This window comes from Monomorium pharaonis, chromosome 5, assembly GCF_013373865.1.
Source record: "Monomorium pharaonis isolate MP-MQ-018 chromosome 5, ASM1337386v2, whole genome shotgun sequence".
In the NCBI taxonomy this organism is placed as follows: domain Eukaryota; kingdom Metazoa; phylum Arthropoda; class Insecta; order Hymenoptera; family Formicidae; genus Monomorium; species Monomorium pharaonis.
In genome coordinates this window covers 5,434,428-5,451,532 of record NC_050471.1, presented here as the reverse complement: position 1 = coordinate 5,451,532, position 17,105 = coordinate 5,434,428, and the positions used below count along the sequence as shown (strand labels likewise).

At 33.3% G+C, this 17,105-nt stretch overlaps 2 protein-coding genes across 6 annotated transcripts; both read right to left on the bottom strand.

The window, feature by feature from the left end:
* Positions 1 to 465: 465 nt before the first annotated feature.
* On the bottom strand, positions 466 to 3,970 carry LOC105837678 (gastrula zinc finger protein XlCGF53.1). Its single transcript, XM_028192682.2, has 3 exons — positions 3,120 to 3,970; positions 2,737 to 2,998; positions 466 to 1,907 (listed from the first exon to the last, which is right to left on the bottom strand). The coding sequence occupies exons 1-3, from the start codon at positions 3,504 to 3,506 to the stop codon at positions 1,021 to 1,023; spliced, it is 1,536 nt and encodes a 511-aa protein (XP_028048483.1). The 5' UTR covers positions 3,507 to 3,970; the 3' UTR covers positions 466 to 1,020.
* Positions 3,971 to 8,260: 4,290 nt separating this feature from the next.
* Positions 8,261 to 16,139, bottom strand: LOC105837680 (radial spoke head protein 3 homolog B). 5 transcript variants are annotated; one of them, XM_012682652.3, is made up of 11 exons: positions 15,189 to 16,138; positions 13,627 to 14,513; positions 12,851 to 12,934; positions 11,167 to 11,248; positions 10,933 to 11,103; positions 10,704 to 10,832; positions 10,175 to 10,378; positions 9,872 to 10,034; positions 9,627 to 9,713; positions 9,273 to 9,464; positions 8,261 to 8,417 (listed from the first exon to the last, which is right to left on the bottom strand). In XM_012682652.3, exons 2-10 carry the CDS (start codon positions 14,421 to 14,423, stop codon positions 9,289 to 9,291), a joined length of 1,893 nt encoding a protein of 630 aa, XP_012538106.1. In that variant the 5' UTR covers positions 14,424 to 14,513; positions 15,189 to 16,138; the 3' UTR covers positions 8,261 to 8,417; positions 9,273 to 9,288. The 5 variants fall into 5 exon arrangements, with proteins under 5 accessions (XP_012538106.1, XP_012538107.1, XP_036143161.1 ...); XM_012682653.3 differs by having other exon boundaries at positions 12,851 to 12,931; positions 15,189 to 16,137; XM_036287268.1 differs by having other exon boundaries at positions 13,627 to 16,139.
* Between the last annotated feature and the right edge of the window lie 966 nt (positions 16,140 to 17,105).

Here is a 17,105-nt window from a genome sequence, read left to right as displayed (position 1 = left end):
TGACGAATCTATTACAGTATGTTGCGATAACATGATAATTTCGTCAAGTGAATTCCGTGCGATCGTATTGTTGGTTGATAAAATTTTTATAAAGCGCGTATGAATTAATCAAAACATATGATAGTAGATGTGATTATTTTCTGCCGCAGTCACGATGATCTATTTATATTTATTCTGCTTAAAATCATCACAACCACATTTATGTTTATTTCTATCATGTAGATTTTAATCTTAATTTAACTGGTTTTATTTTTTTCTAATTATTAGAACTAGAAAAAGATGATAAATAAGTTAAACTTAAGATTAAAGTGGCAGTGCATAGTATAATTGGATATTAATGCAAAAGCTGTGTCAATAAAAAAATACTCTTATATTTAAATCACGATTTACGTTGCTTGTCAGTAAATATTTATTCAGAGAGAGTTTGATACTTTCTTTTTTTTTGTAAATAATTGAGAATATCATTATTACAAAAGGAATATACTTTAATGAATTTAAAACGATTTGAGAAAATTGTACATTTAAAACATTGAACAGTTTATGATGCATAAGCGTTTATTTTCAACAACAACAATCTTACAATAAATACATTGACTTTCTTTATTAAGATCTGTAAGAGAAATCGTTTTTTTTTTTTAACATACTCATAAAGCTATATCTATAAACAAGTAATATACAGCTTAAGTTATAAAAATACATTTATAATTATTAATTTGTATTGTAATCAGAAAAATTTTTAATGAAAAAAAGGCTCAATAGTTGAAACTGTTGTAAAACAGCGAGGAACGATATTACTCCTTAAGATTAATTTTAATTAATGTAATATCCTTCTGTTTAGTATCTTAATATTTAAAATTGATTTAGAATTAGTGAAAAATATCACTGATTATCGGATTTCTCTTTAAGCAATCTATTTATCACGGACAATGACATTTTTTTAACAGCGTGAGATAAAGACTTATATCTGTTAAAGACTATAACAGACTTTGGAAAATTCTATTTTCTAATCCCATAAGTCTCTTAATCCCCATCGTTGACGTTGGAAACGTTAGCGTCGTTCCTTTCTGAGTGCCAGGAATTTACATGCCTCTCCAAGTCCCTCCTTCTGACCAAGACCTTGTCGCACATATTGCACTTGTAAGGACTGTCACCTGTTGTGTGCAATCTCACGTGTTTGTTGAGATTACTGGGATCCCCGAATCTGTGCTGACAGTAGTTGCATTTCAGGGGTTTGTAACCCGTATGCGTCCTAACGTGAATCCGCAATCCGTATTTTCTGGAATATATTTTTTGACAAAATATACATCTGTAGCCAGCGCTGCACTTGCCCATGTCGCTGGCGAGTGCTTCCACTTCCGCGGGATTCCCCATCTTGAATTCTGCTTGTACGGTGGGATGATTGTAGGGCATGAAACTATTCCTGACATTCTGATGTATCAGAGCTTCGTAGGATCTCAAAGCTAAGTGGCGATTTCTCTCTGCTACATTCTCGATGGACGATTTATAGGTCGATGAGCTTGGCAAGATCTCTGCCGGCGGGGATTTTGCTGAGGAATACGGTGGTATTGGTGATGGACCATTCGAAGATGTCGACGATAATTGATTCGACGAGCACGGCGAATCGTTCCTCAACGAGCGAGTGGTAGCGTCATTTGTTTGTACCTCTGGTATACTGATCGGTAATGCTATCGGTCTAGAAATGGACAAGGGTTTCGGCTCGAATGTGAAGCTTCTTCCTGCATATTGGCTGAAAGATAAATCCGTTCTCGGGGAATTAATGATTTTATTCGCTAGAAGCATCCAAATGTAACTGTTATCCACTCGGTTGCAATCTAATGCCAAATGCAGTTTCAGAGGATTTGGATAGTCGAAACAGCTGTTACAATTATGGCATATGTAAACCTGACCTGCAATCATTCAAATAATTATCTATTAATAAATAATTTATAGAAAAATATGTTCCATTTTCTAATAATACGCTTATTATTTTGCATTATTGTTATACATTAATACAATTTAGAATTCATATAAAAATTTTTATCTTGTAAATGTTTCTATTAAATTTAATCATCGTTTATGAGTGTCGTCAATATAAATATAATCAATATAAATATAATCAAAGTTTGTTAAAAATTTGTTTGAATTTAATTGGTATCAAGTTATGAGCTAATAAGATTATGCATTACTAATGTTTAACTTTTATTACTAATGTTTAACCTTTTTGTTAGAGACATCTTAGTCTTGTTTAATATAAAAGTTTTATTTAACTTGTATGCATGTTATCTGTATATACATTATCTTATAAATATATTAAATTGACAATTTTATGAATTTTGTAAATTTAATTTATACAATCTACAAAACTTTAATATTTATATACTTTTAAATTGTATTAACGTATAATGATAATGTAAAATATAGATAAAGAATTGAATAATTGTAAAATATAGCTATATATATTAATTTTATGTATACATATTGTTATCTATAGAATTTCATAATATATTAAAAATATAAATTCTAAAAAAATAAATTAAATTTATGTAATAACTGAAAAAATTATTAATGATACAAAATCAATAGTTGTTATAAATTATTAGACGAATTTTTGGCCATAAAAAAATACAACTAGTACATTAATTTTTACATATCAATTTTTACGTGTTGACTTTTATATATTGATATCATACATCTGCGAAGAATTAGGTTAGATAAATCTTTCTCCAAAGCACTTACCTTGAATATTGCAGTTCACCGGTGTTAAAAATGGAATGTTCAACATCGTTAAAATAGAATCATCAAACCACATTAATAATGGTTCCCCAGATGCTATGTCTTTTGTTGTTTTTAACACGAGTCCGCCATTGCTAATCGTGAGTAGAACGTTGTAATTTTGGAAATCCGTCGCCAAGGTGATGATTTTCAGCCAACAGGATGGGCTTATAGATGCATTCAGACAGTGAAGACGACCACTGACGTCAATAATTTCAACAACACTCTAAAACACGAATATTTAATAGAGTGTTTAAGTTTAAATTAAAAAAACTAAAATATAATCGTTAATGTGAAAATATTAAAACAGAAAATTAGTTTTTCCAAATAAAATTTTTACTGCATACATGTTGGATGATTGACGTGTTTCCTTCGGATAACGTATTGACGTGGATAACTTCTGTTGTAGAGTTTCCTTTAATTAATCCAGCGGCTCGAACAAGCGGTCTGCTCATAAAGAAATTAGGCCTTCCGATCATAGGAAAATTGACGTAGTCTGAGTGTTTTGTACTTGATATTTGATATTTTTGAGGCAAACTAGTTCTTTCTGATCCTTCATTTTTTCTTGCTATCGACTCATATTCCGATACTACGGGATACATTACTTGCGCGTTTCTGTCGACAATTTTTCTAGGACAATTTTTGTGAGAAGCTTGGATACTTTTCCACCTTGAAATTCTCTTCACAAATTCTGACTCTTCTTTGATCAGTTTTTGTAAATTACGTTTCCGCATAACACGGAATATTGATGACACACATTTTTCTAATTACAATAAAAATATTAAATGAAATTGAAGTTGCACTACAACATTTCACAAAGTTTTGCAGAACACCCGTAAATTTGTTGTCACGGTATTAAGTTTTTTTAAATACTATTCGTTGTACTTTAATGAGCCACATAATCGTGACACGAAGTTAAGATATCAACTAACGCGGAGACACATTTCATGCAGGCTTTAAATCTCTACGGAGGTGGTGCCTGATTTTGGTTTTGCTACGTGTATCCCTCCCTCTACTCATCTCTGTATGAGTGTAATTGTATTTAGGGCCGGCAGTAGATAGGCCCTTTGGTTGCTTGCGAATCATCGTTGGTGCAACCGCATGGAATGGGAGGAGCTAGCTGGTCGTAGGTTCGCTTTTGGGGATTTTCTGTAGCAGGTGTTACTTCCTCGTCACGTGGAGTTACGGATATCGGTAAACTATTAATAAAGAAGCGATAATTAAAATTTGAGATATACAACATTTAAATATTTATTAAGTATTAATAAAAAATAAAATTAATTTGAATATAGGTTACGTTGCATCCACAAGGTATTCTTGTAAAAATAGTAATCAACATAATGCACGTCTTGATTTTATTATTGCATATCATTGCAAAGTATAGTTGTCGCGAGTTTGATGAAGACACAAGCGCGATTGACAGAGTAGGACTAGAAGCAGACCTTCGGTACTCTCGATAGGGCTATAAAAGCTTCATGTGAAAAGACATTGTTTGGCTCAGCTGCGGGCCACTACGCGTCTCCATACTACCAATGCGAGGGATCGGCCGAAAGGTGCATCTGAATCAACGGTTGATTAGGAAATTAAGTGGCTTATTCTTCCCGGTGGTCCGGCCATTGATCGCGTAGGCGCGATATCGTTCGGATTTGTGTAATCATCCGTCGATCTTAATGATCGACTCAGTAGGTTTCGGCGCTATCTTGCCGATGTGTGTTTCTCTTTTTTATGTACGCAATAGATGATCTCGTAAAACGCTTTTTTTGTCAAACACGACGTACTTATCATTTCAATGACAAGATTAATCGTCCATGCGATGAATTACCTATGCACAATTGATATAAACATTAAAGTAGCATCTTTTGCATAGCATTTATTTTTTCTTTCGAAAGTGAATAAAAATGAATTTTACACGTATTACATACACATTGTGATTTTGTTACTTGAATATTTTGTGAACCGTTATCGACTTTAAAAATAATCTTACGAATTCTGAAGGCTTTTTAACACTCATCACTTTTCGCTTTTGACATCATAATTCACGATAACTGCAATCAGTATAGGAGCCTTAAGATATATTTTTGAAGCTGTACGCGTAGCTCTTACCAGCCTGATTTGGAACCAGAAGAGGGGCATGGTTCCTTCGGACCGCGAATCTTTCATGAATGAACGTGATTCATCCGCGTGTATGATGTCGGAGCAGGGAATGACACGAGTGTTCACAAGCCGCACCATCCCCTGCACCAACCCCTCCCTGATCGCTGGAAACTCGAGCACGAGTGTTTCACCATTCTATCGCGCCCTAAAATGCATGCGGCAAGTGTTTCAGCCCCTTGCACGATTTGTGAGTAGGAAACAGAAGTACGAAAGATTTAGGATACCTTTGATAAAAGTCCTAGTAAAGGTGTTGCTATTTAGGAAAATATTGGAGTAGGAGGCGTAACAAGAGATACATAATTTTCTGATTATGATATTTATCTGTCAGAATTTGTTAACAATATATATATATATATATTTAATTGTTTAGCAAATTAATTGTATATAATTAGTTGTATGCAATAATCTTTTAAACAAATTGTACAAAACATTAAACATTATTATTTACTTACCTTTTCGCAGTTTGCTGATAAATTTTGTTTTTCGCTTGGCGGAGGGTCGTTCCCTATGATCGTCTCTTTCTAAAATCAGGGTGCAATTCAGACAACCGCGGAGCCAGCAAGCGAGCAAGTGTTCCGCCGTGACCAATGGGCCCCTTGCACGCATGTGTGCGCTTCCCAATGCGATATTAATATCGCGATTATCATCTACGTATTATCGCTGCACCCTCATGGGTGGGGGGGATGTTCAAAATAAGCCTATGCGGAAACACCCCTCCGCGATCTTGTATTCGCGCACCAAGCCATGTACCAAGCACCCGGTGTGAAGCACGAGGAGACGCAAGTGCAATTTAGTCTTGCATAGGAGAATGCAATAAGTTCAGTTCTAAGGAAATTCTTTCTTATATATTAAAAATAGATAAATAATGTAGTGAAAAATTTGAATTGCGATAAGAGATAATAATTTATAAATACAATATTTTGTAGAGATGATATATTTTTAATGCCACATTTAAATTCTTTGAATATAATATTATTATTGTTATAATTATTATATATAAATCTTAAACATTCACTAGTATTCGTTATGTGTATGTACATATCATTATGTTTTTTTTATTTATGAACAAATATTGAGATTTGAAAAAGATGTATATTCATAATAAATAATATACAATAAATAATATATATACATATGTATATATATTATTTATTGTATATTATTTATTATGAATATACATCTTTTTCAAATATATACATATATATATATATATATATATATATATATATATATATATATATATACAGTAGAATAATGCAGATCGTGTATCTATATAGACATAGTAATATTTTATGAACTTTCTGTATTATATCGTCGTTAAGTATATTTTGCATACATTTAAAAACGGTATAGTTAAGAGAGCATTGAAGTAGCACGAATCATCGATGACGGAAGATGCGCGTGGAACCTTTTGCTACGGGGAAACGGAACCAATCTTATTGTTCTGTGTCCCTTTACTGAAATCCTAAGTTATGGGAGTTGGTCATAAAGATGATTCGTCTCGGTTCTGCAAGTGTCAAAAGTCTAATGCTGCCTCGAACGAGATGGTGGCTTATGTATTATTAATATTCGCTGCAAATTACGCTAGAACCTACTCAGTTATAACTGGCGAATGTAGCTGAATAAACAACAAATTACTTAAAGATTATTGATAAAGGCTTTTAGAATTTTTTATTTGAATTTATATTTACTATATTACGAAAATATGCTGAAACAATTATTTTTGATATTGCTAATAATTATTACAACTTTAATTATTAGTAATAATTAAATAATTATTAATTTTGTATTTTTGTATAAAGTTTTATACATAGAGAAAACTTTTAATTATATTTTATTATTTAATCTATACCAATTTATTTGATATTTTAAATTGTAGTTTTAAAGAAACTTTGCAAATTTTTTTTGCATTGCATTCCATATGTGAGAAGTCAAAGTGCACTTCCGCTGTTCACGTGCCACATCGACATATTGCTCATGTCCCGTAGAAGCGAGTGCCATGTAACACGACACGTGACCACCGAATACCCCACAGATTCTTCATCCCGATCGCGCGCCCTGCGTTTGAGGCAGTATTTAACCATTAGTAACTGTTTACTTGATTTTAAGAGTCAATCCAATTCACGTGATTGTCCACGAGCAAATATTAAGATACGGTAGTATTTCGTTTTTACTTAACCAACATTCAACAAAAATATTTTAAAAATTACACGACATAATAAATTTTAAAGATTTTTATTGTATATAAATCTTGATTGAGTAAAAATTACTATATAACAACGTTAAGTTAAAAGAAAAGTAAAATATGTTTCGAAAGGCGCACGTATTTTTACAATAAGTTTTTAAATTTGCACGTGTTGTATCCGCAGTGAGAAAAAATCACGTGAAGATGCAGATGACACGGGTCACATGACAAAATAATGTCGGAGCCCTCGTGATGTACCAGTCCTGGTGCACTGGACATCTTTTACCCCTCTTCGTTCAACGTGCGGTAGACCGCGCCCCCTCTCCCTCTCCTCGAAAAACACGTTTCACTTGGCACACAATTTTTGTGCATATAATGCACGGTACGAGAAAGCAGTCCCCTTGCTTAATTTAATCCAATACAATATGTCCCCTTGTCCCACTCCGTTTCCACCCCTCACCCGCGAGGGCTTAGTTAAAGAGGGTGGGTGGCTTTTTAAAACTGTGCCGATCTCAATTCAGCGTGAAACCTCATCCCATTACGATCGGTCTAATCCTGATTGGAGCGGACAGGTTTTTTACTTTGGCGGTGTATCGGTGGCCTATGATTGTGTCTGGGGGTTCAGAATGATTTCTGTTTAGCATTTGTCGTACCTTAGGCGAACACAAAAGCGCACTGCTATTAATAATGAATACATTTAAGAAAATGTTATACTTTATAATTTAATATGTACAAGAAATACAAAATGCATGTGTGTATGTATTATACAGGAGACATTATTTTCTTTCTGGACTAAATGCTTAATATGCATTAATTTTGTTCACTTTTTAGCAAATTGTGCTAGAAGATTTTATTAATCTTGTGTCGAAGCAATTAATTTACATGGATATACGATGCAAACGCTTCGTATTAAAGTCTTTGTTATTTGAAATAATAGTCAAAGTATAAAAACATATGCTGTTTTAGTGACAGTACATTTTCGATGTAAGAAAAATATTCTATGTGTTAGCTCTTCAATATGAATAGTACAATAATTCACCAAAGTCTAATTAATAAGAATTAGAAGCGAATTTTAAGACAACTTAAAAAATAAAAATATTTTAATCAGGCAAACTCGCGGGAATAATTTCCAGTGATGAAAAATATACGTTGTGCATGAAACTGTTTTTATATTTTTATTTATTTAATATGTACTTAAATTTTTCTTTAGAATTACATGATTAAATTATAAATTATATCTTAGAGTACAATCCACAGCTTCTTGTTTTTATTCTTGAAAGTATTGTGCAGCGTTTCCATGTCTAAACTGCAAAAAAATAATGACTAATTATTATCACATATATTACAAACATTATTTATGTTGCATAAGAAAAGTATCTGTCTTCTACAATATTGTAATACTCTCTAAATTTTCTGACAAATCACTCGAACATTGCACAAGTTTCAATCTTTAGAGTAATGTTTCACTCTAGGAAATTTAGAGAGTACATGTTACATTATATTACAGCATGTATTTAAGATCTCAGCAAAGAAAAAAAATCTTCTAAAGTTTAGAAAGATGGGATAAAAGTGATTTTGGTAAAGCTTATCTTTATCTTTTGCATTTTTTTCTATGACAGCGAGAGAGATTATATATACCGCGTTGATTTCGAGAATCGATAATTAATTTCTGATGGGTCTTTCTCGTTCTTTCGGCGGTTACTGTTTGCGATAGGGATCGCGAGCGCTGCGGCGACCTGTCAGAGGGTGCAAGCGAAGGAGATGGATTTGTTGCACAGCTGTGTACACTGCTTAATGTAGAAGGTACCAGGTTCGGAGTTTGCGTTTGTGCTGGTTAAGGTAAATCCTGTTATCTAAAAGTTAACTACGGTTTGCTCATTTTATAGCTCATTAATGTCTTTAAAATGCACGCTAGTGCAGTTATCGATAATTAAAATTATTACCAAAAAACTACCGTCGGACTATTACTAAATATTTATGATCCAATAATAATTTGCATTTTCCACATTTTCCACATTCATTCTTTTTAAATTTTAGTTTTATTTTGATTTAACTGTTGAATAAAAATTTGCTGAGATTTTAATTTTGATTTATCTATTAAAATAAATTTTTTTTTAGATCCTTATATCACAAATATATACAGAATATATATATTTTGTACCAAATTATTTATTACGCTAAATTGCATGATTATTTTCCGTTACGGGTGATTCGTAATTCACGAAATTGTTATCAGTTTCCCCTCCTTCCGAGTTATATACATTTGCTAATTTCTTGTTTCTCGAAAGATCGTATTCTTCACCAAGCTGTCTGTATGTTTGTGCACGGTTTTCCAAGATTTCTCTTATAATTTCTGCAAAATGATTGTTAAACATTTGTAGGTACATGTCTGTTGCCTACACAAAAAAGCTATTATTGTTAAGATAAATCTTTTTTCTATTCTGTATTTTTTAAATGGTTTTTGAAATAGTTTTTACGGCTGCTAAAGCTTTTTATTTTCAACTCTTAGCCTTACCCATTAACAATTCTCTGCTTTCGATCATATTACCCATTTCTTTTTTGACTTCTTTCATTAACCAGGGCATAAAACCTTCCTCGACATCTGAAAATCATGTGCATGATAAATTATTGTTCAAATAAGGATCAAGGCGATTGAACAGGATCAAATATTAATTCAATAGAGGTAGAATTGATAAATAGGTAGAAATTAAATAATATTTAATTTGAAAAAAAAATCGTGCTTTTTGCTAGCTTACGCACCAGCTTTAATTTCGTCCAATAAGAAGCCAGACATTTTTAGACCTTCTAGAACCGCGGGTAAAAGTTCGGCGATATATCCTGTTAATAATACCGCAGCCGCGACTCGTTCCTCAGTCTCCTGCTGAGCCTTCATCGCTTTTTCGTGTTGTTTTAGTCGTTGAACCTGCAAATTGAAAACAAATTTGCTCTGTTACATTTTATACACTTTCTCGCTCTTTATATATGATAACATAAAGAAAATAAATAAAAGTTTTAAAGGATTCAATGTTGAAATATCAAACGATTGTAATAGGAAATCGATACCTTATCTTCTCTACGTCTCCTCTCCTCTTCCGCCAATCGTTGTTCTTCAGCTTTTTCAGCATTTCTTAATTCGAGGAATCTCCTCTGCTGTTCCTTAAGAGCAGCGATTTCTTCCTCTTCCAGAACTTCGATTAGAGCTTGTTCGATAGTCTTACCTACTAACACTTCCAAAATCGGCTGAACTTCAGTATCATAGTCGAACAGCTGGAAATATCACGATACAAAACATTTGTTCTGCAGATCGATTGTTCTATAATAAAACATCAGTGTCTATTGTAATAAAATAAATCAACATGTTTACAACAGGACACATTTTTGACTAATTTCTTGTGGCTGGCGTGACTATCATGTGGGTTAAGAATCAGACGATCACACTGGGAGATCACTTTGACATAAATTATGACTAAGTGCACACAAGTACCACGTATATTTTTAAAAATATTGTTGTAGAAAATACTTGATTATCCAGTAGGAAAGAGGATAATGACCTACATGGTGGTCACGTTTTGAATGTGTTAAGTGCACATACTTCTCCGGGTTCGATTTGGGTACAAGCATCCTGTCCAACCTTGCCTGGATAATAATTCGGCAATACTGGTTTTTCTAAGAAGTAATCAGTTTGTGTGGCTACTTCGGATTCATCTGGTTTTTCTGTCAGCTATAAAATTTTCACGTTTATGTTTAGTTTGCTTTAATGAAAAGCATAGTAAATCATCAAAATAAGTTATTAAAATATAAATGAAAGAGTTTCAATTAACCTCTTCGAGAAAAGTCTCAGTTTGCACTGGTTCGTGTTTTCTTCCAGGAACCGGAGGAGGCGAACCCGTCCTGGCGAGCGCTCTGCAAGCTTGCACTTGAGCACGTTTTCTAGCCAAATGTCTTCGTCTCGCTTCTGCTTGCCTCGCTGCTATCGATTGTTCCCCATCGATCTAAATAAGAATTATATGAAAAAATACGGATATTTTGTTTCGAAAAATTAGCTAGGTACTTACGAGAGTAGGAGCGGAAGCGAATGTGCTTCCTCGAGCCACTCGGCGGTCAAACATAATATTTCCGAAAGGAACAGATTGATCGCTGCAAAATAATATTGGATTTGTAGTAAAACTAAATTTTTAATAACATCAAACATGTTTAAAAAGCTCAGCTGAATATGCTGAGTAATAGTTATAATGAAACTCGTTGCTTTTATAGACATTGACAAACTTTAAACATAATAAATTTAAAGAAATTGTGTTACATAAAGCTATAATTATTTTAATATATTTAATTTTTGATGAATTATCTAGAGCAGATTATATTATTTTATTTTTAATTTGTTTTATCAATGTTTTAACTTTAAACATAATAAATTTAAAGAAATTGTGTTACATAAAGCTATAATTATTTTAATATATTTAATTTTTGATGAATTATCTAGAGCAGATTATATTATTTTATTTTTAATTTGTTTTATCAATGTTTTAATTGATATAACAGATATTTAAATTTAATTATATAGAATATCTTAAACTATTTTAGTGATTATAAAAATTAGTATTAATTATTAATATTAATTATATATTATAAATTAATCTTTTACACATAATTATAATTATGTATACATATGTATGAGATTAGCTTATAATATAATATATAATTAATAATAATTAATTTCGATCACAGTTTATAAGATTATTTTAGATTTTCTAATATGATTTAATTAATATAATTAATGTAATTCTGAATATATGTATATATATTATTTTATATGATATAAAGTAATTAAAATTGGAAATTATATGTGTCGTTACGCAGCAAATTATGTAGAATAGAAATAATTGAAATAATCCGTTATAAAAGATTATATTCGTAATATAGATCTATCTGCTCGCACTTAATGAAGCATGCGTTTTAATCGCACAGCAACAAAATATCACAACGGTGATATCTACAATTCTGTTGCACGCTAATGGCTTTGATAACAATCACGACAGTGTATAAGGTGAACAAAACTTTACAACATATTTTTGTGGAAGGGCCCTTCTATCTATAATTAAAAAAAATTTTTGAAGACTCAATATTAACAGATAATTTTTTATGCATTTGATTAACCAATAATACAGACTACACGATAGAATTAAAAGCTTTTGTTTAATATGTAGTTATATATTTGATTTAATTGTATTTATATAGTAGTTGGCTATAAAAAATAATTGTTACTTATAGTGGAAGAAAAATTTATTAAGAATATTAATCCTCCTCACATTTATTTTTAATTATCTATTTTCTCATATTAGGTTTTTAAGTTTCTTTTATTCACACATGTAGCAATTGGAGAAAGTGACTAATCATACAGTAAAATAAAGCTCTAAAGTTCACACGACAGCTCAAATTTCATAACTTTAAACATATACTTGAAGTTTGGATTTGGTCCTCAATGTGAGATTTTAAGGTTCTACTATTACTGGTTGAGGACAGCAATTTCACTCATGTTGAACACGATTTCTGTTCTATGAACAGAAAATCAAGAATATGGTGCACCAAAAGAGCGACGATAGACTTAGAGATAAACGCGACAACAAGTGACCACGAGAATAAATCGGGTCGATGAGAAGAAAAAAAGCAGGGAAAAAGCAGCTGCTGTCAACTAAAAGACTAATAATAAGTGTGGTGCCACTTGTAAGTTGTTTTCGTTACCCGCGGAGTCTCGGCAGCATATTCGTCATGCCCTCGATCGGTTCCAACTTTTTCGGTAAAGCACGCGGCGTCTGGGGGAATCTGCTAGAAAAACAATTCCCGCTTTTCTTATACACGCTTTTCCTACTCTCGAAGTGCCTCTCATTATCTTATTATTCGCACGATTCATTATCGCATTTTGTCTTTCGGAGACATATGTCACGCTTTTAGATTTGACTCTTTTTGCGAATTTCTCTTCTGGTAGGTTGATTATATTATATTCCAACAATGTCTACCTCAGTTCGTAAATATTTAATTTTTGTGATAAGATTAATATTAAATTAAAATAGAATACAAATTGCAATAGAAATGTTCTTTGGAATGAAAAATTTGTATCGTCGCTCTGAACGATACAAAATAAATCTAATGGAAACAGGGGCGGGTGACTTCATGATCTAAGTTTAATGCTACTTCTAAATATTCCTAGCAAAAACAGTAAGCTAAAAGGTATTACAGGCAATATTTTAATTCTATATAAAATACCACCTTGTATCTAAAAAGATTACAAAGGGTTTTTTGAAAAATAATATTTTGCGCGAGACTTCTCGCAAGTTTTCACTCATATTTTTATCATGGCAGCTTTTCTCTCTCTCTCTTTCGGTTTTTTTTTTTTTGCAACCGCCCCTGACTCTAAGAAGACGATCACGACACTCACATGCCGATTAATTGATATTTATAACGCGACTGTGCTACATTTCATTTCTTTCTCTCTCTCTCTTTTTCTCAACGTCACTTACACCTGCTCGCTCCTCTTGAACCTCCTCGCTTGCTCGTTCAAGGTCGAGGCGGTGGCGATGGTGGTTGCGTTTATCATGCCGAGGGAAAAGTCTACGGTGGCCTTTAGGGCGGCCGGGCATCTGGCATTGTGGCTACTATGACGTACCTCCGGCCTCTTGGCTAGCGATACCAGCGATTTGAATCTGTTCCTCAGAGGACATCCGTCCGACGCCTCCTCCTCGTTTTTGCTGGGCAGCGCTATGCCGAGCAAGGCCGCCACTTCCGGTGGCGGCATTAGAAATTCTCCTGTCTTCACGGTCGTAATGAACGGCTTCTTCTGCGGCAGGATCGATTTCTTGGGCGACTTGCGGCCTTGCTCGGCCTCAGCTTGCTCTTGAATCTTTTTCAGCTTTGCGCTCAGCACCTCATTGAAATTCTCCGTTGATAAGACAATGCTGGGTTTAATTGTATATGGTCTCTCTTCAACTAACTCTAAACTATCCTGACTTTTACTCTGATGCTTTTTCCTCAGAGGATTGACCTGATTCGATTGTAGACTAGCCAAGACCAGATGTTCGTTGGATTTGCTGATGCGTCTGCGATTACAGAGATTATTCTTCATCACGTTCTTCATGTTCTCCAAATTGATGAGTTGCGGCGCATTCATCTCATCGTCCTCATTGACGTGTAAGAGTGGCAGACTCGAGTCCAGATCATCCTTCTGTAAGATTGTGAAGGACGGCGGATCCTTCGTTTCATAATCGAAAGATCCCGTATCCGTCGATGTCGGCGCCAAAGTCGAAATACCGGCTGGCATCCTTCCGATTTCTTCAGATGTCCGATTTTACAGCGGACATGATGAATCGATCGAAGAGGATTAAAATCTCGCGTCGTGTTTAGCGCTCCCCTTTAAAAGTTTAAAGATTATATTTTATACAAACGATTTTTTTACCCGTTATGCGTTAATATTATGCAGGGGGAAGTAATTGCGCCTTGAAAATCTCAGAAGCTGTTATCTCAAAGCTCAAAAGCTTAGTCTATTGATCGCTTATTGATTCTCCGTATTTGTAAAGTGAGAACATGACAGTCGCTGAAACGTAAACGTGGCGTTCGTAATTATTTCTTTAATTATTCACCGGTGAAGTCACGAGAGGTCTATAAGCAAATTTGTTTAATTGCAAAACATGATGCAAACAAGTTTTGTGAAAGTTAATGGTAAGAAGTCACGGGAGATGAGAAAAAGTATTTTTATTAATCTTGATAGAAATACAAAAATATGAAGATTCTTGATTAAGAACGTAATTACAGTATATCAAAAATATAGTGAGCGATTTACACATATATTACTTAGATTACCGACTCTTTTGAAAATAGCTTTTATTTTTATTATTATCCGACTCATTTTGGACGCACGTTATTTTATATCAAAGTTATAAACAAAAAGTGTCTCACATAATCGCGTTTATGCTTTACAAACAAACATAAAAATTGCGCTCGCGTGTTTATAACATCGAAGTTAAAGCTCTTTGAAATTATATCGCCTTTGATGCCTCTCAACAACCGGTTCACGTTTAATACGTACTGTGCAAAACCGGCGGCAAACCGGCGGTTTTGCTGCCCGTGGAAAACTCGAGGAAAACTTGGTGATCGTTCGCCGTGCGTAGCCGCGGCATTACTGGCTTGTGGGGGAGTTCAGAGACTGGACAATGTCCTTAGAATCGACCGATATAGACCGTACAGGCCAAGTTGCACATATATCTTCACCCCACGACCGGCCACTCAATAACGCTGACCACTACCAACGTTGCGCATGCTTAAGTCCACCGACAAGGGATGGAATATTGCCGGGGTTCTACCTGCCTAGGGAACTTCCAACCCTAGCAACACTTCAAGGTGAAACCACACCTTTGATCGCATCGGCTTGTCGCCAAAACACCCGTAAAGTCGTGACACTTGACTCATGTACTAGATACAGACATGCGATACCTTTCTTCTGTTTTCTTTTTATAAAATAAATGCATATATGTGGTTTCTCTTACTGCATCTAAAAAAGATTAAGGTTGCTCGGGTAACCTTGGTGTCGAGGTTTCTTATTCTTCAAAACACCCTCGTATAACACCTATATAGTTGCTCTGATTTGTAGCGGTAGTTATTTACTAATGTACGTGTGTACGTGTGTGTGTGTGTGTGCATGTGCGCGCACGATAGGTGGAAATAAATTACGAGATGAGTAAGGCATTTTGTACATTATCACACGACTTATGCAAATTGTGTACATAAGAATTCAGACTTGTAGTATAATCAGGCATAATATGAATATGAATATGAATCATATTCTATATAATACTTTTTGCACTAAAAACACGTTAAATTATAATAAATTTCTATTCATTATATATTGCTTTCAGTCTTTCAAAAGAAGTTTTTCCAATTTACAACTCCATTGTACTTAGTAGGTAATTATATGTATCACAGTCACATTTTCATGGTTTCGTGCTGGTCGAAAATATATTACATGCGACATTTACATAGTGCTTATCAATCTAACTGTAAAATCTGTTCTCAATAAATAAAATTGCGGGCTGAAGTAGCTCGTTCCTCAAAAAATTCTATAAAAATTGATTGCACGAATTCTACATGAATGACATAATCTTGCACAGTCACAGACTGCATGATATCAAGAAATTTTATAAATTTGTGATACATTATCATCAACAAGGTTTTTGACAAGAAAGTATTGATGTAATGAATTGAAATCTAAAAATAACACGTGACATTTTACAAGTAAAAATTTGTGTCTAAGTTCGTGTCAATGATATAATAATGGGATAGTTTTATCTCTTCCTTGCCTGACCGCGTAATCACTTGATTGGTCAATCTATATTCGAATAATGTCGTAAACAGTCAAATTATAGTTGTTTACGACCGTCGATAGTAGCTTACAGTAGCTTATATTATCGCGCCATCAATTTCTTAGATTACCGATTCTTCAGAAAATTTTGAAAAAATTTATTACGTAAATTTATTCATTAAATAATCTATTAGTTTATCTTCTTATTCAGAAAAGAATAAAAATTAATGATATACAGTTAGATGAAAGATATAGATTTTGATTATATTTCGTATTAAGATATCCATTTTTGTTATTTCGTATTAATGTTATACGCAGAAATCCTTGAAGAAATTTTCCTTTGGTTTCTCGTGTTTTGCGTGAAACATCGCGTGCGATTACGTGTTTAGGACGCCAATATTCGTTGTTAGAAAATCAATAAAATAAGTAGAACACACGCACACATGCGAATTTTTTTTAGCCTATTCGAAGAAATTAAGAATAATTTGTTTATTCTTAATATCATAATTTCTTTCAACATATTATACACACACGTTTTGCAATTTATATTTTTTATCCTTGATTTGTTTCTATGCAATAGATAATATATTTATATATTTTTTATACGCAATCAAAAAGTATATTTTTTTATAGCATTTATTGCAATTA